Source organism: Molothrus ater, chromosome 4, assembly GCF_012460135.2.
Source record: "Molothrus ater isolate BHLD 08-10-18 breed brown headed cowbird chromosome 4, BPBGC_Mater_1.1, whole genome shotgun sequence".
Taxonomy (NCBI): Eukaryota; Metazoa; Chordata; class Aves; order Passeriformes; family Icteridae; genus Molothrus; species Molothrus ater.
Window position 1 is genome coordinate 9,045,063 of NC_050481.2, and position 24,569 is coordinate 9,069,631.

Below are 24,569 nucleotides of genomic sequence, written 5' to 3' on the forward strand. Positions count from 1 at the left end.
AGCCTGATGGATTGACTGTCTATCCAAGGACCCTCCTGAATTCTAATAGATTTGGGGTTCTCTCGTCAGCCAGCTTCCCACTCAAAATTAGGTGGTCTTCAGAGTGTTTTATAGAGTCTTGCCAGAAAACACATTCTGGTGGCTCAAATTTTCCACCTCTTGAATTTATTAAACAATTATCTCCCTAGCAAGATTTTCCTCAATGTTTAAAAACTCACTTGGAATTCTTCTGTCGCAGGGAACACACTGGTTTTTGATCTGTAGGGTTCAATTTGGTATTGTTTGTACAAGCAATTAATCTCAGAATAATCTGTTAAACACAGAATTAATCTCAGATGTTTGGGTTTTTTCCCCCAAGGAAAAAAGTCTAATATTCCACAAAACAACAAATGAATTATTTTAAAAAGTGAGATAAATCATCCTTCATTCTGGCTATAAGAACTCAAGAGAACTTCATTTTGAAAAGCATTTTAAAATTTGATGTTTTTAAAAACATCACAATCCTTTTAATAATATAGAAATGGCAGGTCTTCCAGGTCAAATTCAGATTTCTGGTGCTCACATCCTGTGCCAAGCTGACTTGTGTCACATTGCTCTTCTACACTTGCACTGATTTCCTGGATTTGTACTCATTTCTTGAATCCTTTCTCCAAACCAATTCTGAAGTCATAGGTTATATCAAAATGGAATATATTTCCAGGATACACGTGGTACTCTATTTAATTTAGCCTCACTTAGGGAATCCACAGGAGCCAAAAAACACATCTGCTTAATATCAGCCCCTCCAGAGACCTGCATTAACCTGAGCTTTAAAACAACACATATTAGTTAAAAAGGAGCCCTAGCAGCTGCTTCCTGCACAGAAAACAACACTCTGCAATGATGGAATGGCCTTGTAGAAGAGCCAGGCAGTGCAGACTGCAAGAGCAGTCATAATTATTGCCTTAAAAGCACTTGAAGCAGCAATAAACACATTAGCAGGAGCCCATCCATAATGCAGCTCCTTCAGGAGCAGCGTTACTTAAGTGACTTTAAATAAGCCTTTGTCATCCAAATGGGAGCAGGAGGAACACTTGGAGCAAAAGCTCAATTTAGCACTCTTGGCATTATTCAAATGATGTGCAAGTGGCAGTGCCCAGGAAAAGGGTGGGGAGGGAGGGATGGACAAACAGGTGAGAAACTGAGAAAATCTCCCAGAGAAAATGAGAAATTTGAGACTCCAATTACTTAGCAATAATTAACCATGAGTTTTCTGTCAACCTCTGTGTCACAATGAAGTATAAAACCAAATATTTGACTATGTCTGGCTTCAAATCCTTAGACATATCCACCCACCTCTATAGCTTTACATACATATCGTCACAGAAATTAAGTCTTAAAGTCTTTGTCTTTTCTGTGAATATGGCCAAAGATCCCTTCAGTAACTGCTTTTACTCCCAGTGTTCTACACCTCCACCTGTCTTCTTTCCATCCAGGCAGAAAAAAAAACCCAACAAAGTACTACAGAGTTTTTTTCACCTCATGGGAAATTCTAATATAAGACTATTTAGTAATTTAACTTTGTCATTTTGTGTCATCAAAATTTCTAATGTTAAATATGGTAATTTATAACTTAAATAGTCACACCCATTTTAGAGATAATATCTTAAGATATAAAGTTAAGTTAGTTAACAATTTCTCTCCAGAAATGTCAGGGAGAAAACAAAACCATTTTTATTCAATTCCATTAAGAATTTAATTTTCAGTACTTACAAGAAAATTAAAGGACAAGCTAATAAGAATTTCCTGCAAACCAGTGTATTAGTTAAAACACTTCATGGCTTTCTTTAGGAAACAAAGCCATTGATCAAGTATTTTTTTCCTCTTCAGAAGCACAAATTTTAAACGTCCTTTACCAAGCCATGAAAATTTTCTCTAAATATTTGTAAGCCTTCCTCTTGTCTGTGTTTCTGTTCTTTCTGCTAAGTACCAGCACTTTCTTAGTCTGCTGTTCCCATTTCTCATCCAGACAACACGCAAACACAAGTGGGATCTGTGGTGTGGGACACACTCAGCTTCTCTGGCACATCACATCCCTGCTATTTTTAATAATTCTGCCTGGTAAAGGATGAATCCCTTATGTCAGAGTTTAATTTTTTAATGGATGCCATCATTTAATTTGAATTTTAGCATTTAGTTTTGAAAAAACACAAGCTAAATCTATTAAATCTAATACCACCTTCCCAATACTTTCTGATCAAGATATGGAAAAATTCAAAGTGTTAAAGGTTAGGATTTTAATTTTCCTTCCATCCTACTTCTTTAGCCATTTATCCCTATACTTATAAATGGGCGGAAAATCCTTCTAAAATGGCAAAGTGACAAGGCAGAGGAAAATGAAGTTTATATTCCTGTTACTTGATCAACATGGATTGCTCCAGTGAAACAGCTTCCCGTGGCAAAATGTTGATTTATGAAATGCACAATGTTTCACTGTAATATGATTCAAACTAAATTGTGTTCTGCCAGCTCATCTGCTCTGGCAGACTAAAGGAAAAGGGGGCAGTTCATAGAATATTAAAAAAATAAACTCCAAAGATCATAATTAAATGTAGCTTTGGAATTGCTGATCTTCCAGAAATTAAAAAATGCAAGTAATTCACACTTTGCTGAGACACTCCTTTAATACAAGAATTTCCCAGGAAATGGATATTTCAGGTTTTTGCTGCCTCTTCATTTTAGTTAAAAGACAAAATTATTAACATAGCTTTTACATTACATATTAAATCTAAAATAGCAACACTGAGGCAATTCCTAAAAGTTGTCTCAATATTTCACTTGAACTGCTGGGATTGAATCAGACTCCACGAAAGCCATTGGCTTCAGCACCTGTGTGTTTTTCACCCCAAAACATCAGCCCTTCTAGTAAAAAATGGTATAAAAAATGATGGAATTCACATTTTTGACAGCAGACTGTATTTGCCTGCCTGGCCCAAACCTGATGAAATACTGGCTCTTCAAGCTGTCAGTGATTCTTGATAGCACAAGTGCTTTTTTTGGTGGAGACCCAATTGTTCTTCGAGGGCAGCAAGTTGTACCTGGGAAAAAGCAGCCTGGTGAAGAGCAGGACAAGGGAGACAGGCTCAGGGGATGAGGATCAAAGTGCTTTGTCCATTTTCCAGTAATATTTAATCCCTGAGGGTCACAAGACTGGAGACCTCCTTTGTAATAATATTTACTGTAGGTTTTTCAACAAATTAGCACACATGTTTGGGAATTAATTGAATATACATGCATAAATAAGCATTAATCTATATGAATCTACAATTAATAGAGATTAAATACTCTATAATCTTATTAATTTAGGAGTTCCAGGGACAAGTGTGAACTGCTGAGGCTATGCTCTGCATGGTTAATAGTAACAATAATAACAACAATAATGCATTACATTTAAAAAATAGGTTCATCTGTAGAATGTGAATTCTTTAATAAAAAAGCTCTGCATGTCTTTTCCTAGTAACATATCCCAAGATTTATGTGCATCATAAACAAACATGTCTGTGGTATTATCAAGTGTAATTCCTCTGTATTTGTTATTAGGAAAGGGAATATGGTTTCCCATATGCTTTCCCTCTTATTTCTGCTGTATCTGGGCACAGGCTCCCAGTACATTATCAGGAAACAAAACCCACCCATCCCTGCTGTAAATATTGCAAGGTGAGTGTTAAAGACCAGAGGCAATTTTGGGCAGGAAACCTGTGCCTGGGAAGAGCCCACTGTAGGATGGTTAAAACCACCTTTCTGTCTTCAACTGCTCAAAGCCAGCTGAGATTGCACCCACAGAAATATTCTGGATTATTCATTTCACTGGTGACCTAACACATGGGTGTGCTGAACCCCAGCAGAGCAGAGAGGGGGCAAACAAGGGGAATGCACAGCTCAAAGGAGAGCTTGAGGTGTAAGGAAGGTTTTCCACTATGGAAAAAAAGCACACAGCTTTTAGCTCTTTCTCATTTTACAGCTGCAAATTATATCCAGGCTCTGGATGTACACCTTGCCAAATAGACCTGTTGGGCTAGCAGAGCATTACCCAAGCAAAGCCTGTCACAGCAATTCAGTATTTGTCATTTCTAAACAGCTATTCCCATATAATATAAAATTATGACATTACCCTTCAGCTGTGAGAGTAACAGAATCTCTCACTTCAGAAATGAGTGGAAATTTAGTGTAACAACTATAATTAAAGCTTGATAGTTTGTGGAACATATTTTTCCCAGTTTAATGATCCTGTGTTACATGAATTCATACTTTACACTACAAGTAGCTACAGTTTTCAATGGGAATATTTAAGAGGGAAAAGTGCTGCCTTTAATGATTAAGATCAAAAGCAAGTAGATTTAAAAGTTAACTGCCTCAGCCACTTTCTGGCTGCCACCAAAATGCATATGAATGGCTCTGAAACAGCAATCTGTTGTAAGCAAAAACCAAACCTTCCCCCCCAACCTTTCTGTCTCAATTTAGCAATCTTGGCATTATTCAAATGATGTGCATTGTCTTTTTTAAGACAATGCCATGCAAGTATTCCATGTGCTGGTGAGATCAGCTCTCCTCCCTGTTCCCACGTGCTGGAGACCTATCACCACAAGGGCTCACAACCAGGGTGCTCCTGGATGTGAATTCAGAGAAAAGCCATGAGTTTCAACTATTAGGAGACTTAGGAAAGGATCACAAACACTGATTTTTCACTGGGTTATTATTGCCATCGGTCATTATTACTCTTGGAAGACATACTGCTCCTCTAGGATGTGCTCAGGGAGCTTGGGAGCAGCTGGCTTGCTGTGGGCACTCACACAGAATCACAGAATAATGAGGTTGGAAGAGACCTCTAAGATCATCGAGTCCAACCTATGCCCTAACACCTCAACTAGACTATAGCACCAAGTGCTGTGACTGTGGTCACAAGGGTTTTCAGGATGAAGAAGAGACGAGAATGTTGACTCCATGATCAGAAGGCTTGATTTATTATTTTATGATATATGTTACATTAAGACTATACTCAAAAGAAATAGAAAGGAAAAGGTTTCTTCAGAAGCTAGCTAAGCTAAGAATAGAAAAGAATGAATAACAAAGATCTGTGTCTCAGACAGAGCAAGAGCCAGCTCTGCCATGAGTGGTCAGGAAATCCCAACACCCACAGGAGACCAATCACAGGTCTACCTGTTGCATTCCACAGCAGCAGATAACCATTGTTTACTTTTGGTTGCTGAAACTGCAGCTTCTCACAAGGAAAAATCCTAAGAAAGGATTTTTCATGAAAGATGTCTGCGACAAAGTGCCATGTCCAGTCTTTTTTTAAACACATCCAGGGATGGTGATTCTACCACCTCCCTGGGAAGAGCATTCCAGTACACATAGAAAAAGGCTGGAAAAACCATGTAGAAGGGCTTCCTGTTAGCAGGAGTTTCCTCCCTAGGAAGCTACCGCAAGGACTGAAAGATTCCATCACTTTTCCACAATTACATTGCACCACTTGAATGTCTCAAGGTGCAGGTTTGAGTTTTTTGCCAGGTTCTATTCCAGAGTGATCTGAGGAACAGCAGTACTTCAGTTTTTCTCTGAGTGTAATTTTCCCACATATGGGAAAGGTGTGGTGATACTTTTGAACATGAAACATTTCCTTTGACTGTTAAAGAGATTTGTTCACAATTTTATCTGAAATCACCTAGTTTTATGAAGAAGTAGCCTACTGAAAGTTCTGCAATGGTTCATTTCAAATGTGCCAGCCTCAGTTGGTGGTCTGGGTTGATTTTGTTGGACAACATACTGGCCTTTCATGTTTCTGTTCAAGAGAACTGAGTGGAAGTGTAACATGGGCATTGCCATTTAACTTTGGATCTTCCAGCCTCCTCCTCTGGACAGCTCACTATGCTGTCTTCATGCTGGGAAGGATAATAAAGCAGTGGTAAGCAGGAGGATTTTCTGGGATGGAGGGATTTTAAACCTATCCTGGAGGACAATAAAGGCTTTAGCTCCCTCTGCACTGAACCTGATGGAGCAGGGGGTGGCAGAAGCACTCTGATCTCTGGTGAAAGAGATGCAGTGAGAACGTTTGCCTGGAAATTCCCTTTTCGTTCCACAGAAACATCCGATTCTAGTTATCAAAACACTGAAGCCAGCTCCCTGGATAATGGAAGGCAGCATCACAAAGAAGGAAGAAAGGTCAGAGAAGTTAAGCTCTGCCAGACAAGTATCAAGCATCTCAAAAATATTAAAAAGCAACACTTAATCCTAGTGGTTTTTAAAGCACACCCTTACTCATCAAGATTCTGCAAAATGAAAGTTTCACAATAACCAAGGAAAACAGTTCTCCAGACTTCCCTGGATGCTGATTTTTATGGAGAGGGTGGGCAATGAGCAGACTCACACAGGGAAAAGCCCCAAACATGGAGGCACTCTCTTAAAGCCACAGGACACATCCATCCTTGTGCCAGCACGCCCATTCTGAGCCCTGAAGGACACACCTCAGTTCAGGATGTATCACCTGCTCCAATCTCTCCTCTATGATTGAATGTGTGCAGAAAAAAACCCCTTAATTCCCCACCACAAAGCATATACAGCAGGTAGTTTTTGAGCAGTAAATTTAAGGCAGGGATTTGACATTGCTGGTAGGTGCTCAGAATTTTGAGATGAATGTACATGATGAGAACTTGAAGAAAGTTTTATTTTTGTGACAAGCTATCCAAGTGAATGATTTCCAAGGGCAGTAAAGGAACAGAAAACCACTCTGATTAAACCTTAGTAGATCCAAGTCCATAAATTAAAGAAGATAAATAAGGTAGCCTCCATTAGTCTGGCCTTTAAATAATTTATAGCAACTGAGTACCCACCTGTAACAGATTGTAGAGCTTATTTGTAATTTTTTTTTTTTTGCTTAAGAAAACAAGTCTGAAGCACCAAAACACAAGAAAAAGAAAGAATATACAACTCAACCAAAATGCAGTTGTTGCTGTTACTTGTCTTTTACCCTATATTTGTACTGCGCCAAGGAGAGAGAGAGACTTTGATCCTTTTTTTTGGGCATGGCCTAATCATGACCTGAGCTAACTAATGAGCAGTGTGGGTTTTAGGTGGATGACATGCAGCACAGTGACTGACACCAGCACAGTTTTCTGCCACAGGACCACTATGGCTCAGCAACCATTTTTTATTAACGTACTACCTTAGACCTTGATGTTGTCCCTGTAAAGTCTTGAGATAGTTTTGCCATTCAATTTGTATTTTAGGGATTAATTTTGTGATTGATCAGAGCTGACATGAGGACTCTGTCCCTGCCTTTTGGGCCTCTTTCTTGGGAGCTCTACAGTGGAATTAGAGAGAGACAAACCCCACCTGCCTTGTGCAGATTGGATATGGGGAAATAGAGCATCTCTTCTTTATTTCATGGAGCTGTTGTGCTGGCCAGGCTGAACTGCAGCCACAGGGAGCAGAGCCACTGAAATCAAAACAAGCATTCCTGATCACATTGTTTCAAAAACTGGACCAATAATCCTTGATCTCCCACTGGCAGATTGCCTTCCCCTGATTCCCCTGCCTGAAGAGCCGTTCCTCAAGAGATTTCTATCACTGGAGATGCTTAAGCTTCTCAAAAGTCAGAACTGATAAGAAATAATCTCTAAACCCCCTCGCTGCTCTGCTCCAAGTGCCACCAGCTCCTGGCCCTGCTGCATGGACCTGCAGGGAGGGATCCTGCTCAGCCCTGGGCTTGTGCCAGCAGCTCCCCACAGCCCAGGGGATTGCCCCCTGCTCTCAGCTTGGGCACAGGCTGGCTTTTCCCCTCCAGCACTTGGCAGCACATTTGGTTAGTATTCCTAGAAAATCCTTCAGCATCAGCAGTGATTGATACTGGAGACCCTCAGTGCTGCCCCAAACAGGCTGTAAATCTTCTCTCTTCTGACACAGAGCAGCAATCACTGCTGGCAGGGAGCCACTGCAGCCACTCCCTGCTCTTGCAGCTCCTGCAGCAGCTCCTGTGGATGCTCCCAGCCAGGCCTAATGCCTTTGATCCTCCCCAGAATGAGAGCAATTGCCTTAACTCATCTGTGTGGCCCTGTTAAAATAAACCCTGCTTCTTAGTCATGCTCCCCATTTTCCATTCATACTTTCTGCCCTGTTAGACTGTCCCCCTGCTCTTCATTTGAGTTTTTTGCTGCTAGATGCTCTAACAAGGCCAGGAATTCCTTTTTCCAAGAAGAGAGACTGGATGATTGCCATGGATATTTTTATGTATGTGTGCACCCACACTTGAGCAGTTGGTCAGGGTGCTCTCATTGCCAGGCTGTGTCACACTCAGCATCATCTCTTCTAATACTAAATCAAGAGCCACCTCCTGAGTTCTCAGGGATGTTATTCACCACTTAGTCATCAGCAAGTAGTAAATTTGCTGCAGGATCCCCCCATTCATCTCCTTCTGCTGCAACTGGTTGAACCTCTACTGGGACAGATGCACTCCTCGAGGTCAAATTAAATGCAGGTAGGCTCCTGACAGTTTTCTGACTTCAGGACAGAGTTACAGCACAGCAGCAGAAACAGATCTGATAAAGTGGGTTATTCCATTCAAGAAGTAAAAACATCTTTTTTCCTGTTTCCAATAAACATACTACACAAGTATTTGCAAATCATCACCTGTTTCTTGCTTCAAAGAAACCCACCTATCCTGTCAGACCTCACACAAAGGCAGCAAACTCCAGGGAAATGCTGAACAGGCTCAGGTAATAGCTCTACAATGAAAAATAGATCTGCAGCCAGAGCTGGCTGTGTTCAGCCCCAGCTGAGAGCTCCCTGTTAATTATTTATATGGCACTATGGATTAGCAGGCTGCTTCACAGGAATAAAAACAGAAGGAAATGCAGTCCCAGCCCTAGGGAAGGCAGGGCCAAAGCCCTGGCTGTGCCCAGTGCTCTGCAGCCAGCACTGGGAGTGGCACCATTTGCAGGAAGGAGTGGGTGAGAAGCGTCTCCAGGTCTGTGAGGTTTGGCAGTTTCCCTCTGATCCAGGCCCTGCAATTCCAGTCAGGTTTGGCATAGGGTACAGGACAAGTGATTTCAAAATCCCATTAAAGATTTTACTAACACCAATGCCTGAACTGCTTTCAAACTCTAGCCACTAAGTCAATAATGTGGATTCTTGCTAATTCCTACACTCTGGTATTATCTGCTATAAGCATGGGAAGTGGGCTAAAATCCTCAGCACACAGAAATCATCAACTCAGCTTCCCTGGGCTTAAAAATTCCTCAGCAAGCTGAGTTTTAACAAGTGCAGATACAGCTGAGTTGATTGTCCCCCTTATGACAGAAATTTATGGTCCAATCTCAAAGCTGAAAATAAGGAACTTAAAATCCTGGTCTTGCAGTGACCCCATCAGTAATGTCAGGCTAGACATCACTTTTTTACTGACAGCTTTCCTGTCAGAAAAGAGCAGTGGCTAGTTATTTCACACCTTCCTTACAGTCATTACTATGATTTTAACTGTGTTGTGGTATTCCTATCAATTCCAATTCCACCAGCTTTGAAAATTGCCAAGACCACAGCACGCTTAGTCAGATTTTTTTATCCTAGCATAGATTTCAGGGAGGGAGCAAGAGCAGGAAGAGGCAATCAGAAAATCACATCCTGACAGCAGCTGCTTGCAGTGCAATGAAATATTGCTGGAAGTACTCTTTGCTTTTTCTTTTTTCCTTCCAAAAAATTTCAGCTGGAAATTTAGAGTAAAAACTATTACTTTGTAGCCCTCCAGCTTTGCACAGACCAGCAGAAAATTGCTGCACAGAACAGCTTGGGAATGAACCACAGGGCTATGTAGCTGCACAAACATTAAGGACATGTTAGGGACAAAAATGAATAAATGCATTAAAAAGTTGTTATTAATACCATGTTCTTGGTATTAATAACAACTATGTGCCACAGAAGCCTGAGAAAACTGTCTAGAAGTGAAAAAACAATTTTGGTTGGAAGGAATTTCTGGAGGTGATCTAATCTAAGCCCCAGCTCAAAGCAGAGGTAATGTTAAAGTTATGTATGTGCAAATATTTGCACGTATTTTCTGCCCACAGTATAGATAAATAAAAAGTATTGTGTATATGGTGAGCATATCCATATTTTATACACACACACCAAAGAGCAGAAACCTGCAGCAGTGCAATCACTATCCAGCACTAGGATCTGCTCCCAAATGAATAACGACTTTGAGTAATGGCAAGAGAGCCCATTTTTGGCAAGACTCTCAGTCATACCCCTCAGAAGGCGATGGGACAGTGTAACCTTGGCCAGCACCCCTGGGAAGCCAGGCACTGGCACATCCTCCTGTGCCAGAAACACTTCCTCAAACAGTCTGTACAAGTCAAATAACTCAGGATGACAGCAAATTACAGATACACTGCAAAGCAGGGATATCCAACTTCCCCTCCTTGCCTAGATCTCCTTCCAGACTGAGTGAAGAACTTCCTCACCTGCCTTACCCATTGTGCATCCTCACCAGGAGACTGTGCAGTAAATTGGGATGGGGTTTCCTTAGGCAGCTCTCCCTCGTGGAATGCCCCAGAGCACCACAACCACACAGATCCTGCCATGGACCTCCAAGATCTGGAGGTTTTGCTGCTTCCCAAAATTCACATTCACAGCATTGTCTCTGGAAGGGCACATGTATGAGCAGGAGCCCTAATGAAATGCCAGGCTGGCTGCTCCACGCTGGGGAAATGTTCAGTCCTGCAAATCTTATATTCCTCCTGTGCTTTTCCTGATGCTCTCAGTTTCTGGCAATGTTCCTGAGACACCTCTGAGTGTCAGGAGTTTGGTTCTACTTTGCAGAAATAATGTTTAGAGGTGTCATAAAGATGTTCTGACAGCTGCAGTTTTCAAGCTAAACAATGTCTACATCTCAGAGACTTTCAGGATTTTTCCTCCAAAACAAGACTAAGTTTTCACCAGCTGATCTCACAAGCACTGATCCTTTCTTTCCCAAGAGCCTTTCTTGTCTCTAATGCTGTTACCTGCTGTGGGAACAGAATGAAAGGCATATGAAACAATACTGGCTAATAGAATACTAGAAGAAGGACAAGGATCTGTGCATCAATTCCCATAATGAATCCTTTTTTGGTTTAACTGAAGTTCCAGCGAGCACCAGTCCCTGTCTGTGCAGTTGCACACACACCAGCCCACAGCTGCATGTACATCTGTCTCCCTACAAACAGCCCCAACATGGAGCCCCAATATCTGCCTCACTTTCCCCAATAAAAATATGAGATTCCATTGTGCTAGCTCAATCCATGTGACATCTGTCCCCCTCACCCCAAACACCACTGCCCATGCAAGGAAGGGCTCGTGCTTTAGCAGCTCTATTGATCCACTCAGACCTTCGGGTGGGGAGGAAAACCTCTTTAATTACTTTGGCTGATTTTCAAGTTCTGTTTTGCCTTAACAATGTCTTCAGAAATCCAGTATGCATTTTAGCATTGTTATCGCTTCACTTAGATTTGGAGTTTTGCTCCCCAGAGAGGCACCTTCTACCTCAGCCTGGCCAGCCCATGCTTGGCATCAAAATCACACAGTGTCATTCATTTGCCTTCTCTTAGGATTTGATAACTTCTACACTTCCCTCAGCCAGAGGTGTTTTGACCTTTAATTAAAAGGAAAATTTGTTGTCTTCCACTCAGAAGGCAGCAAATAATGAACTCATTAAAATGAGGTTACTGTTCAGGCCTTAGAGCAATAAGAGCCAAAGTCTCATTAGCAGCTAACAATCCAGAACATAGCACGTAAATAAACCTAATTTGGCAGAGCAAAATGCCTTGGTGCATTAAATTTGAGCAGAATCAAATGTTTACAGTCAATGATGTCTGGGGCATGAAGTTTTAATGTACTTAATGAAGGAAAGCAAATTGCTTCTTATTAGGTATGAAATATTCCTGCAGAAATCGCCCCAAAAAGTTTATTATGTAAATGAGGGATAGAGTTAGAATTAACAAGGACATAGCAGGGAAATATCAACTTCTTCCTAATAGACGCACCAGTTATGAGGAATAAAGACACAGCAACTTCAAATTTAGAAAAGGTAATTATATGGATTAATGTAAAAAGCTACTGAATGCAATATAATGAAGAAACTGTATTTTGTGAGTGTCAGAGAAAAGCTTCACTGACAAAGCAAAGAATCAATTAATCAAGTTAAATCCGTGAGTTTTGAGAGATTCCAGGCAATTAAGGGCTTGTATTTGAAAGTGCAGCTTAGATTACCTTAAAAAAAGCCCTGTCTTTGCTTAGCCAGGCACAGAGACGTGTCTGTTTGTCCCTGCACTGTGTGCTCCGTGGCTCTTTCCCTGGAAAGTGATAATTAGTAAGCATGATCTATTCAGCTGTCCAAAAATAACCACCTGTGGTTCAACAGGGAATGCTGGTTTTACTTCCACAGGCATGCAGTGGCGACAGGGGTGGGATGGAGGGCACTGAGCCCCCAGGGAAGGGGGGGATACCTGTGAAGCCAAGGACAGCAGGCAGAGTGGGAATAGCTGTGTGGCACCTGGCCTTGGAAAGGGAACAGCTTTCCAGCTGTTAAAATTCAATAGCCCTTCTCTGTCGCAGACATCTTTCATGAAAAATCCTTTCTTAGGATTTTTCCTTGTGACAAGCTGCAGTTCAGCAACCAAAGTAAACAATGGTTATCTGCTGCTGTGGAATGCAACAGGTAGAGCCGTGATTGGTCTCCTGTGGGTGTTTGGATTTCTTGACCACTCATGGCAGAGCTGGCTCTTGCTCTGTCTGAGACACAGATCTTTGTTATTCATTCTTTTCTATTCTTAGCTTAGCTAGCATCTCAAGAAACCTTTTCCTTTCTATTGCCTTTTAGTATAGTCTTAATGTAACCTATATCATAAAATAATAAATCAAGCCTTCTGATCATGGAGTCAACATTCTCGTCTCTTCTTCATCCTGAAAACCCTTGTGACCACAGTCACAATTGGTGACCCCCGACTGAGGAGGACAATCATCACTTGGTGAGACCACCAGAGGAGCATTGCTGCACTGGGTAAACCCTGAATGTGTGGCATTGATGGTTGCTTCACAAGTGACCACAGAAGTGGATTCTAGCCAGGAGCTGAAGAACTGAAGATCCGAATTTGGACAGAGTTCACAGCAAGGCTGACCACAAAGGGAACCTTCTGAAAAGCCTCCAGGAAGATGTTCGGAAAGCTCAGCAGCACCGTGCAGATAGCCAGAGAGTCCTGGACACTGTCACAAGGTACTGTTGGTTTTTCCCCTCCTGAAGATGAGGTCAGTCGCAGTTTGTGGCTGCTCATCTGGAGGACTCCTCCCCTAGAGGATGAGGTTCCATTCTCCCCTTCAGAGGAGAAACTTATTGCCCTCTGGCAAAAATGGGGTGAAGAGGACAGAATTCTCCTGTTGGAGGCAGATCTCTATGAGTTCTTTCGATGGGCGAAGCTCTTTGGGTTTTTTACGAATGTGCTATATGCCCTCGATGTGTTTGTCTGGGAGTGTATGGGCTCCATTTTCCAATTCTTTTTATACCGGGGGTTCGGATGCCCCTCGATTTATCCAACCTTTTTGAAGCTCTTTCTAGTCTTGAAACGGAGAGCAGCTGTTTTTCCCTGGATTGCTAGCTGCAAGGGGAAAGCCCCGTTCCCCCCAATTCCGGGGGAAGACCCTTTGGAGGGGGACGCTCTGCTGCTTTCCAGCCCCCCTGAACCACAGTGGGGGGGCGAAGTTTCGCCCGCAGCCGAAGTTTTTTTTACCGCGCCTTCGGAGCATGCTCAGACGGAGCCGTTTGTTCCCCCCTCCGGTTGCTCTCAGGGGGGATGGGAGTGGGCGGCGCCGCCCCGGCCAGAGCCACGGGCACCGCCCCGGACAGCGCCACGGGCACCGCCCCGGCCAGCGCCACGGGCACCGCCCCAGCCCGCCCCGCGGGTGCGGGCGGTTCCCCCCGCGGCCCGTCCCGCGGCCGCCCCCCCGGGGGAGCCTGTGGGCGTTCCAGCCGCGATTCCACCGGCTTCCCTGCCTGCATCTATCTCAGAGACACCGCTTCCCGCGGCTGCGCCGATGTTGCTGGGCAACAGCGATCCACCGCTCCCCCCGGCCGTCCCGCCGCCTTCTGCGACTGCGGTTCCGCGGCCGATGTCAGAGTCCGGCGCAGAAGAAGCTGCCGACCCCGTGCCGCCCCCGCCGCCCCCGCCGCCTCCCCAGGCGGCCCCGCTGCCCGCCCCTGCGGGGACTCCGTTCTCCATGTCCGCGTCAGAGGCTGCCTTGGAGCCGGCGGCAGCAGCAGAGGCACCTCCTGCATGCAGCGTGACTTCCTCCCCGAGTTTTTCGGGTTGTCCCGGGGCTGCCCCTACGGGGGGAGCTGGGACAGGGGAAGAGGGCGTCAGCCTGTCCTTCCGTGGAGGAGGCATGGCCCGACAGCTGGCTGTGGGTGCAGCCCGGCTGCCTGTTTTCAAGATCAGTATACTTGGCGGGTTGGGGGGTGTTTGGTCCGGGGTTTCTCCCTGGGGGATGCGAATCTCTCTGCCGCCCCTCGCGCGCCCCAGCGGCGAGGGGGAGGTGGGTCCCGAAAGTGCTGCCCCTGGTCCCCAGCCCAGAGGGGGTGGCGGTGGTGCCGTGAGGCAGATGGGAGGAACACCTGTTGCATTTGCATTGCAGAGGCAGAGGGCACAGCAGGAAGCGAGCATCGCTTGTCTGCTGTGGGGAAAGGACATCCCCAGACCCGAGACGAAGTTTCTCGGGACAGCTTCTGTCTTCCCATTGCCGGCATGCCTCGGTGATTTTGGGGAAAGGAAGCGTTTGGTCACCCCTTCTGCCATTGTACTGGCAGCAGGGTGCGGGTCTGTGCCAATGCAGAGCCTGCCTCGGGGGCTGGGCCTGGGCTGTCTGCCTTGGTTGCTTGGGCCAGGGCCACCTCCCGGCCTCCTGTTGGGTTTGGGGGCTTTGCTTCCCCCTTCTGGTCCTGGGCCACCTTTCAGTGGGCCAGGTCTGGGGTTCCTGATCCTTCCACATGGGCCAGGGCCCCCAAGGGCCTCTCTCTGGCTCCCCTGCTGCTGCTGCTGCTCTTTCCGACAAAAAAAAAAAAAAAAAAAAAAAAAAAAAAAAAAAAAAAAAAAAAAAAAAAAAAAAAAAAAAAAAAAATTTAAATTTAATAAAAAAGGGTGAAAGAGCTGGCTGTTTGAAGACTGTCAATGGACTTTTGATAAATATTGATGGACCTTTTTCTGTAGCAAGCCTGTTTCAGGACCAAAAGAAACTTTCAGATATGGCAAAGAGGAACATCTTCAAGCCATGGACTTTTCCTGAAACTCAGCTGCTTGGACTTGAATTTTCTTTGCATCGTTTTTGCATTTTCTTATATTATAGAATTGTTTTAGTAATATGATAGAATTTTATGTTCTACAGGTGAAGAAATTCCCAGTGCATTCCACAGGAGCACTTGAGTGGAGTTTGATTGGCAACAGATAACCTGTCAAGTGTTTGTCTTTTTCTTCGGCATGAGTACAGCAGAGAAAATTACAAACACTTTTTCCTTTTAATTTAACTAAATAAAAAAAGGTGACATGTCGCAGACATCTTTCATGAAAAATCCTTTCTTAGGATTTTTCCTTGTGACAAGCTGCAGTTCAGCAACCAAAGTAAACAATGGTTATCTGCTGCTGTGGAATGCAACAGGTAGAGCCGTGATTGGTCTCCTGTGGGTGTTTGGATTTCTTGACCACTCATGGCAGAGCTGGCTCTTGCTCTGTCTGAGACACAGATCTTTGTTATTCATTCTTTTCTATTCTTAGCTTAGCTAGCATCTCAAGAAACCTTTTCCTTTCTATTGCCTTTTAGTATAGTCTTAATGTAACCTATATCATAAAATAATAAATCAAGCCTTCTGATCATGGAGTCAACATTCTCGTCTCTTCTTCATCCTGAAAACCCTTGTGACCACAGTCACACTTCTCCATCTTGCAGAGCCTTCAGAATCAAATAAAATAAATACCTTCTGCCTCCCATGGAGCCCGTGCAAATCCCAGGAAGGTTTCTGGCCCTGGGTGCCAGGGATATGCAGCTTCTGCACTCTTTCATTAAAGATAGGGAAGGCAGACCCTAATCACCTAAAAAGTTGTTCCATATTAAGGGTGTGGAATAAATGAGTGCCCTTCCTCCACACAGACAAGCAGTGACAAAATGAGTTTGGACTGCCTTAGCTGACAATATCTTCTTAGCATTAAAAGGAGGGGAGGTCATGACAGCAAAATTGAGCTGCATATTATATAAATTAATATGCATATATGGAAATTGAAATGGCAAGAAAAAAGCCTTTAGGACTAAGCCAAAGCCAGTTTGAGTGACAGATTTGCCCTTTAGACAGAGGAAAAAGCTTGACACGCTGCAGGTTCCAGGATTTACATCTTAATCCTCGCTCTGTGTTTTTAATGAGCCTGGCTGGGCTGGAAGGCTCTGCCTATCCTGCAGCTCTGTCATCTTGCTGAGATGTGAGGGGAGCAGGAGAGGAGCCCAGGTGATGAAATGATGTTTGTTCCCTGCCCCTTCTCCTACTGCACCTTAAGTGATGATAATTTCTCAAGATGTTCTTCCCTCAAAGGAAAATTAAATTGATTTTGCTCAGCCCATCAGTCTTTCTCAACATATCTAAAAGGCTCTAGATAGCTTGGAAAGTTATCTTCTAAGATATAACAACTCTGATTCTACGCTTCTGACTTTAATGGTGTCAATTTAGTGGTGGTTTTTACCAGCTGGGGAATTTCCTCAATGTCTCAGCTAATAGTGGTGTTCATCTCTGAGGTTTTGCATTTTAGTGAATGTTTACTTGTTATACATTGTGTAAATATAGTCCCACATGTGAAATTGTCACAGGATTGAAATAATCAACTTACTAAATGTCTGGCAAAATAGGCTGGAAACCATACAACCACCTTAATATTTAATGCCAAAGCACAAGATTTACTGTCATAAGATTGCTGTATTTCCTTCAGCAAGGAGAGGAATTTGCTTGGTGACTGTTGCAGCTGAGAAACACCATCTCAATTTTACATCTTCCTTGCCACCCTAAGCATGTTTCTATTTTAAAAAATCAAGGCAGATGCACCCTGCCTGGAAGTCTCTTGTATTACACTCACACACCTCAGCTGCTTAAACCCTGCTTTCATGGTTTATCTTGCACTGGAGATACTTTTGGGTTCTGGTCCCAAGTAGGGGGTGCTGGTCCTTGCTTAAATTAAATCAAAAAACTATTTTCCTGCCAAGTTAAGTGAAATTACAACCGCACAGAATGTAATTTTTTCAAATGAAGGATATTAGCTGGGCTGGGGTAGGGTGTAAACCACTGCAACCATTTTATCTTTGAACTCTACAAGAACATGAAGGTCCAATCAATAGGAGTGTTATTAATAGATAATAGGAAAAGTTCTCAAGGGCCACATAATGGAGGCACAGGAAATTGATGGAAACAGAGTTTATAACCTATTCAGCATTGGCAAGGCCAATAGGGAGAGAAATGCACTCCCCATCTCACATGCAGCACCCCCAAATTCCAGGGGCTGGGAACCCAAAGCAGATCTGCACACAAGGAGCAGCTGCAGGAGCAGTGCAGAGCTAACAACCAGTAGTAAACACCAAGTAAAGCTCACACAGGCTTAAGCATCTTCTCCCTTTCCCTAGTAGCTGGAAATATGTCCAGGACAAAAATTAGACAAGTGGCCAAGACTACTTCTTCCATAAACAGCACCCTTTCCTTCCTTTAATTTCCAGTGGGCTTATCTTAGCTTGGATGAGAGAATAAACATAAACATTAATTAAATTTAAAATGCATTTATGACATGGACACAACTTCTACCACAGGCCAAACCTGAAGCTTTGCTCATTCCCACTTAAGCCTGAATTTGCTATTCAGACACAGCCCAAAATGGTCCTGCAGGTAAGTAAATCCCAACACCTTCATGCCTAGATGATGAGTAGTACTCCTAATTTTATTTTGGGGTTTAAGCATATTTTCTCAAGCTTCACTAATGAAGTGAGCCAGTATATTGCTGCCTCTGAGTGGCTGGATTCAAGTCCTGCCATGGATCAGTGCTCCAGGGGAAAACATCCTGGGCCAAGGCACAGAACCATCACCTCCTTGGACACTCAGGCACTCCCACTACCTTTCCTAGCCCATCAAACTCTCATGGAGCATTAAGCTCTCTGTAATAGTCCTATAAAAAAAGGTGAGCCCAAAATAATATTAATTTTTTTTAATCCACGTTAGTTTCTTATTTATTTCAGGCTTTATTAGAGAGTAAATTTTAATTTCTTATTTATTTCAGGCTTTACTACTCAAAATTTACTGCACACTCAGGTTGCAAATTTTACCTTCAACCTTGGATTTTCAGGAAAATTTTACCACACAGGTAAGAAGGAACTTCATGCAGTTAAATAGGTGACAGAATTTAAAATGTAGCTTTAAACATTCCCTTTCTAAATATTCAGAGGCTCTGAGACATGATTTTCCCAATCTTTTATATTTCAGCATACCTATCACACCTGAAAAACCTTACTCTGTCTCCTGAGGAATTAGAGAGATCTCTGCAATCACTTTGCCTCCCTTATAACACTAACATTTACCACCACACATCTTTCAGGAAAACACCAAGGGCATCCGTGTGTACCTGAGCAGCTTATATATAGTGTGTCTTTACCCCTTTGGACACTGAAATGGTGGAACCTCTATTTATTCTTCTTTAAAACTGAAAGCATTATGCTTCGTCTTGTTTGGGTTTTGTTATAGTACAAGTGCAAAGTCAATGTTTCCAAGATTATTCCCACCCTTTCCCCTAAAGTGTGTTGGAAAATGTGGAGAGGTAAAGAGCTGTTCTGAAGTGACAGAATGGCAAAATCCTGAAGGACAACAGATGCCTGATTTACTTTTAAAACCATTTTAAAGTTTTTTAGCATAGAGATTTCTTCCTCCTTCCTCATCCCTCAGATGTAAATAGAGTAACTGAGTGTAGCAGGAGTAGTTTTGAGCCCAGGATAATGGAATGAGTGTGAGAGAGGAAGAAAACTCCACAGACTCCTAAGAAATGGTAAAGTACCAAGGCAGATATTAATATTTTTGAAAATGGAAAACAGTATTTAGTACAAATTACAATAAAATATATCATTGTGAGAAAAGAAATGAGTTCTTACTAAATGCTGCTGCACACAACTCTGGACAGCCCCAGGCAGGTTCAGAGGCTTCTTGTTTAGTTTGAGTTAAAACTTTAGATCCACTACCAAGTTTTGAATTCCCAGCTTCTGAGTAAGTACCAGAAATCCACAGACAGCCCAGCTCACTCACATAGGAAAAGCCTACAGAGCATCACTAAGGGTGGCAGGACCAAGCCCTGACTGTGTCAGCATCAGACAAATCACTGATGTTCCAGAGGAAAAGCTCCAGGGCTGGGACTTTCTGGGGTCTTGCTGCAAAGATCATGCCATGGGAAGGGCACTGAAAATGTAGAGTTATCTGGTTTTGATTTTTTTACACTAAGATGTGATGACACAGGGTTACAGAAAACCTCTTGCATTTCTGGGTTGGGATCTCAACAGCAAACACTGCTCTGGACTGCTGGGATAGAGACAAGGAGAGAGATTATTTCCAGTGCTTTGCATGAGGCACAGGCTGGATCCAGAGCCTGACCTACAGAGAATCTCTACACAGACTGTAACAGCTCTGCTCAATTCTGAATAAAATACACTGACTATAAACCCTCCATTCCTACACCCTGTACTCCAGAAAAATTCTTGTGTTATGTCTAAGTCCCCATACTGATGCTTTTGGAGCTGCAGCTCCAAAATCCACCAGAACCAGTAACACAAGAGCAGTGCTAGGAAAAGCACAGCTGAGTTGTGGGAGTCTCCTCAAGCACCAACTCCTCCAAGCATGCCAGTAACTGTGGAAACTAAAATCATGCATGAATAAAGATCAAATCTCCCCTGCTACAAACACCTCCCCTTTGCAGCACAGCACTGTTAGAAAATTTCCTCACTGCTGTTTAGGCTGTTGTCTCAGACTTTCTGGTACCTTTTTTGTGAGCAGCATTAGGAACTGTGTTGTTTTGGGTTTTTTTTTTCAATTTGAATGGAGGGCAGCAGAACATATAGATGAAAATTAAATTGGGAGTTTGCTAAGAGTTAAGTATTTTTCGTGTTCTTCCTCCCCCTTTTGGGCTATAAAGCAGAGCAATAGGGACAGGAGTGCCAGACTCCTTTTTACATGTGATCTGTGGTGTAAGTGAACACCTGTCTGCACAAGTGGAAAGACAGTTTATTATTCTGTTACACCACCTAACCCTTGATGTCATGTCAATGAAAGCATCACAAAACCATTCTACCAAAACTGGGAACGTTTTTGTAAAAATAGCATTGATTGTATTCCACGTGTAGTATATGGTAGAGATAATTCATGCTATATAGGTGTATATATATATGTGTGCATAAAATATTGTGAAGATCCAAAGTTATGTCTTTGACCACTCCAGCTGGGAACAACCAGTTCCTGGACAGCGTTAAGATAATATCAGGTCTGTTACCCTATGAATGGGACAGTCCTGGGCCATCATCAATGATTTCCCTGGCATCTGCACCTGGGAGATAGCATCTAGACTTTCCTGGAAGATGATTAATGGAATGTCTCAGATACTCACAAGACCTGCACCTGGAATGATTACATCTGCTGTGTTCAGGAACTGGTATCACCCTACTACATATGAATACAGCTTCTGCCTGGATGCTCAGACGTTAGCTCGTCTGGATCTCCAGATTCGTCTTTGTCCGTTCCTGTACATGTATGGAGCCAGCTCTACATGTGAAGAGACACAAAGAAAGGTGCAGTCATCCCTGCCTCAGGCAGAACAAACTGTATATAAGCTAGCTGCTGGAAGCACTCAGGGTGAACCCCTGGGGAAACACTGTCACTTTGTCAGTCGGACACTTGGTTCACCCAGCGTCTGCACCCGGGGCTGACGCTGTCTTGGCGTCAGCCACTTGTCTTGGTGGTGGTTTTTCAAAATTCTATTTTTTGTTATTGATCCAATAAATCTTTGTTAAATTTTTCATAAACTTGGCTACCGATTTGATCATTTAGAACACATGCGTGGAATACTGATAAGACAAAATAAGAACAGGAAACATCCAGCCTCTTTTACAGAAAAGCTCAAGTTTTTTATGAACTGCTCCTTAAAGCAACAAAAAGTAAGGTGAGTTTCAGCTGGTTTTAGAAGGCTCACTCTCCCTCTCCAACCCTTCTATCTACCAGATAAATCCTCTTGGCTTTTTCCTAGTGCCTTGCCCAGAGACACGATAATGGGGATTGCACTCAATCACTCACTGCAGGGACTCCCTCATCCCTTTTCCTTCTGAGGGATTGGAAGGATGGTCAATGGATCTGCTGCTAATTTACAAAGATTAACCACTCCTTAAAAGAAGCAGGTGCTAAATCCCACATAAAGCAGCAGATTACACTCTCCAGTATGAGGTCTCCTGCTCCTGCTCATCTTCTGGCCCTTGTGCTGAACACAGCAAGGCCTGTACTGAAAGAAATAAAAGCTTTTCTGCAGAATTCTACTGGCAAAATTAGGCCAGATACAGCAACAAAAATATTGGAAGCTACCGACTGGGTATATTTCTCATTAGCTTTGTGTTAAACCAGTATCACGGAGAGGCAAACTCCCTAAAACTTGTATAGAATTTCAACCAAAACCAACTTCAAATTGGAGCTGGAATGATGGAGTGACTGCCACAGGAACTTTTCTAACAAATCTCATCACCAGATTAAAAAAGAGCTTTCAAGCAGTAACACCTGTGAACAGAGAAAGCAAATGAAATCAGATATTAATATTGAGGCACTAAACTGAGTATCACACACAAGCACCATCCATGTGTGGCATGCAGTGCTTATGTTTGTTTTTGAAACACAAGGTGCTGAAGAACACAGCCTCAAAAACCATTGATCTTCTCTGTTTCCTTAAGTGCTAAATTCACTGCATTCAGGCTCAGTTAATTTCTAATACATTTGTCCTGCCTTCATGCTGTTAATGCAGATATGAATTACAGCTTCTTCAATGCGTAGAACCTCTAGCTTAATTCTGCTCTTCTCTCACAAAGCACATCTGAACAGGTAAACAGGGGATAAAAAATTCCTTAAAAACTCTACCCATTCTGTCCCAGCCCAATAAAATTCCCCTCAAAGGCTTCTGAGCAGGACCCTGCAGAGCAGAGCACAGCATATGTTACTGTGAGAAGGAGGAAGTGACAGATGTTGCCGGCATTTTGGAACAACACAATTGGGTCCACAGATACATACAACTCCATCTGATTAGGCAGACAGCTCCATTCATCTCTCTGTACACCAGCCAGGAGGTCTCTAATTGTTTGCAGATCACTTAGCAATTAATGATGCTGTTGCCCTTGGACAGATCATGGTACAGATCTATATTTTCTGTTCAAGTCAAAGCACTGAGGAGATATAGGGATACCAAAGTTACTCTATCAATATAGCCCACAGCAAAGATTTGAGGGGGGGAACTTCTCAGGTAAGAATTTATTTCTGTCACAAACATGAATTTTCTCTCTCAAGTTCTCATGTCAAATAACTACAACCCTTTACAAATTCCATTTCAGAAAATAAAGCCCACACAAAATTTTGCACCAAGTCAGATGCAAAGTTGGAAAGAGAACAGACTGAAGAGTGAACAGAAGTGGTAGTCTTAAAAGTGGGCTGGAATGATCCTACAGGGATCCAAAGCAGAAGGGCTACAGAGGGTAAGAGAGCCTGGGTGAAATGTCTCCCAGCACACATATACTGTGGATATTGCTGCTGTGTAACAGATTTGTTTTAAAAGATAATCCCCATGCCCATAGTATTAAAATTCTTCATTAGAGATACTGACTTATCCCTACTGACAAAGCAGGTCTGCACAAAGCACTCTGGAGCTAAAGTGACCAGTCTAGTTGCCCACAGTAAGCTCATGAGAGCCAGGGCTGATATTTTTTCCCTCATTCTAAGGTGAAATCTCAGATATAGGGCACTAGATAAGACTGGATGTCATCCAAGCCAATGGTAAAGTTAGAGCTGATGACACCACAGTGGGGCTCTTTATCCATTTTTCCCCCAGTAAGAAAAATGGCCTCCAATTTCCTATCTGGAACACATTTGAAAACCAAATCAAAATCAATCCTAATCCAATAAAAAAAATAAAGTTGGACAACTTACTATAAAAGGGATAGTTTTTTACAGCTCACGTGACTCAAAATGGTTATTGAATCTAAAATATCAAGTGAGGACTTGCTTGTATTTCTATTACAACTTTATATTATAGCTTTTGAGTGCCTCAGGATAATTTTAATTGAAAAAGAACTGTAGTTTGAAAATCAATTATTTTCAGTAATCATCTGTTTCAGTTCTTCATTAATGACCCATACAGCTATTTATGTAAAACAAATCTTATTAGCCTGGTATCAACTACTTGAGAGCATCTCAATAAACAACCCAGCATCTCCCACACTTGGTACAACACGTGTAGCCACAAATTCTCCAGCGGTGGGAGTTAATTAAATCCATTAGGATTATACCAACAATGTGGCCATGAGAACCTGCCCGGGGGGACAAGTGTGGTCTGCTCTTGACTTGCCACAGTGTCTGGTCTGTGACAGCAGTCTGGACTGAACAAGGTGCTGCAAGCCAAGAGCAGAGAGCCAGAGGAGGAGCTCTAGGTCCTCCCTGCCACCCTTCCCACTGCTTAAGCTCACAAAAGCATTCCTCAAAGCAAGGGCTGGAGAAGGGGAAGTCAGGTGCAGACCCCTGTTTTTTCAGCCAAAGAATTTGCCTGGTGTGGACACCAAAAAGAAGTTGATTTGCTGTTTCTATGATTTTACCACTGCTGTTTCATTATTTGGAATGGCTTGTTTTCATTTCAACTCCACCTTGTTCCGATGTTTAATTAACATCTCCACTAGGAAGTTTTCATAATGTACAAGATAAATTTAATTGTGTTTTAAGTGTATTTTTTTTCCTATCCGTAATGCATATCATAATTTCTCCCTTGCCATGCTGAAACTACCTTTCATGTACCATCCCTTTATCTTCTCGCTGAGAAGTAGCTCCAGAAGTCTTTCCCCAGAGGGCTGATTTTGGAGCTCTTTGTTCTTCCTGGTCTCCTATGGCTTCCTTTCATTCTGCACAGACTTTGCCTTGCAGTGCAGTGTCCTGACTCTGCCCAGGGACTCTGGATGAGATCCTGCCCACACTGAGCAGAGCAAAGGAATTAGTGCACACCTTTTCTGAGGGGCACTGCCTACCAGATAATTCCCCCTGCAACAACTGGTCACAGCCTGCTCTGGCTCCTTAGGAGGGCTCAAACTCCCACACCCTATTCTAATGAAGGGAATCCTGGAAATTCAGCTCCATTATTTCAGGGCAGTGTGGATAAAAGTCTTAAACTGAAAATTCAGAATTAAAAATCTTCATGTTATCATTTTGATTGCTTAACTTTTATTTTTGCTTGTTCGGTAAT

The 24,569-nt window shown here is 42.9% G+C and overlaps 1 protein-coding gene across 3 annotated transcripts in view; it reads left to right on the forward strand.

Moving 5' to 3' along the window:
- Positions 1 to 24,569, forward strand: part of LOC118686615 (bifunctional heparan sulfate N-deacetylase/N-sulfotransferase 4-like) — a 49,826-nt gene that overhangs the window by 19,779 nt on the left and 5,478 nt on the right. Inside the window, exons 3-4 of one of the 3 annotated variants that reach the window (XM_036382912.1) lie at positions 18,342 to 18,425; positions 20,538 to 21,083. The exons of 1 other annotated variant lie outside the window; for it this stretch is intronic. In XM_036382912.1, the coding sequence (XP_036238805.1) occupies positions 18,342 to 18,425; positions 20,538 to 20,573 (120 nt within the window). In that variant the 3' untranslated portion in view covers positions 20,574 to 21,083. Of the gene's footprint in view, positions 1 to 18,341; positions 18,426 to 20,537; positions 21,084 to 24,569 lie in introns of those variants that run through there. One more of the 3 variants, XM_036382913.1, reaches the window with a different exon arrangement.